The sequence below is a fragment of the Amphiura filiformis genome, chromosome 7, assembly GCF_039555335.1.
Source record: "Amphiura filiformis chromosome 7, Afil_fr2py, whole genome shotgun sequence".
NCBI classification, from domain to species: domain Eukaryota; kingdom Metazoa; phylum Echinodermata; class Ophiuroidea; order Amphilepidida; family Amphiuridae; genus Amphiura; species Amphiura filiformis.
In genome coordinates, this window is record NC_092634.1 from 48,471,940 (window position 1) to 48,473,776 (window position 1,837).

At 34.9% G+C, this 1,837-nt stretch overlaps 1 protein-coding gene across 1 annotated transcript; it reads left to right on the forward strand.

The window, feature by feature from the left end:
* The first annotated feature begins 490 nt into the window (after positions 1-490).
* On the forward strand, positions 491-811 carry LOC140157905 (uncharacterized). Its single transcript, XM_072181152.1, has one exon. It carries the CDS (start codon positions 491-493, stop codon positions 809-811), a length of 321 nt encoding a protein of 106 aa, XP_072037253.1.
* The last annotated feature ends 1,026 nt before the right edge of the window (positions 812-1,837 follow it).

Consider the following 1,837-nt stretch of genomic DNA (forward strand, 5'->3'; position numbering starts at 1 on the left):
GAGTTCAAAATAATGACTTTTGGCTAGAGATAAGAAAACAGTTTTAGGTCAAATGCCCTTAAGTCAGTAAAAGGCCGCAGAATGTGGATTCTTATAGACATAATGTAAGTTAAAGGTAACCCCGAGACGGCACGACGCCTAGGATATTTTGTTAAATTAATCTCAGTACTACAAGACATTGTTATGCAAAGAACTTGGGCAATCCTTTCAGAGTCCCAAGCAGGATTTAGACCATGACGTTCAGCCATAGACCAACCATTCACCCTCAGGCAAATAGTAGTGAAGCATCTTGAAAGGAGGAAGGCTCTTTTCTGTTACTATATCGACTTCGAAAAAGCCTTCGACTCAGTGTGGCAGGAAGGACTTTGGAAGGCACTTGGCTTTTTTGGTTTCCCAAACAAAATCATCTGTCTCATGAAAGCACTCTGCAAGCACTGTAAGAGTAAAAATTAACAGACTGGTTTACATCCTTGGTTGGAGTTCGCCAAGGATGTGTGATCTCATCATCTCACCTCAGCTGTTTAATATTCTACTGAAGTTGTACGCCCCGCACGGTACCAACATAGTAGTAAACATCCAAGAACAAGTGGTGAATAACTTACGATTTGCAGAAGACATTGCACTCATTGCTAACAGTGAAGAAGACCTCCCGACTCTGGTTAACCTCGTCCATCAAAGCAGCTCTGCTTTTGGACTCAAAATAAATATCACTAAAACAGAAGTCCAAGCCATAAGCAACAAGGACACCCATCTGAATATCACAATTGACAATAACAACCTTCTACAGATGGAGGAGTTTACATACATGTGAGGAAAGATCACCCAAAAAGAATCATGTTCAGAAGATATTAAACTTATAGCAAAGCCCTACACTGAGAAAACAGTTTACACAACCTGTGTAAAATATTACACAATATCGATGTAAAAATAGAACACCATAACTATTAGGTAAAAGTTTACATAACACTTGTTATGTAAAATTATACAAATTATTTATGTAAAATTTTACATAATTAATAAGTATTCAATTTACATAGCTTTTGTGTAAATTATTTACACAATTCCGATGTAAAAATAGAACACCATAACTATTATGTAAAAGTTTACATAACACTTGTTATGTAAAATTTTACCAATTATTTATGTAAATTTTACACAATTTGATGTAAAAATAGAACATCATAACTATTATGTAAAATTATTTACAAAGAAATATGTAAAATAATTTTAATTAAATTCTTTGTAAATGAGGCTTTAAAAAGAAGAACATTGACACAACATAAACACACTTGCCAGAACCAACGTGTAAACAAGAACTCATTCAAGGTTTTATTTCACTTCTCACTACTACTTTGAACTCGTAGACAGCATTCTCCAGGAATTGCCAGGCACCAGAGCATTCATTAAAAAAAATAATGTTCACAGATATCCTGTGTGTTTTGATTTAGTATTAGATAATAACTGTCTTTACAATGTAGGCTAATTTTATCAGTTGTTCAATGTTGGTACAGACAACATTCTCCAAGAATTGTCAGAGACATACACTAGTTTCAAGCAGATGTCAACAGCCTTTAAGAGTGAATTTTGAGGCAAAATTGTCTTTTCCACAATTGTGAAAACTTGCTGGGGATTTGCTATGGAACCACCGAGAACAAAAACGTACGGTTGAGATTCACCTTGGGTGTTGGCAACACAATGCTCCAAATCCGTGCTTTCCTGTAAAATGAAAAAAAGAAAAGAAAAACAAGTTATTGTTTTTGTGGAAGCAATATTTATAACCATTGTCATTATTAGCATAGTGATTCACTATTGGAGCAGTGGAAATTGGGTGCCTTAC

Excerpts from the sequence above, each read along its gene's own strand:
- LOC140157905 (XM_072181152.1), top strand. The coding sequence starts at position 491 with ATGTGTGATCTCATCATCTCACCTCAGCTGTTTAATATTCTACTGAAG.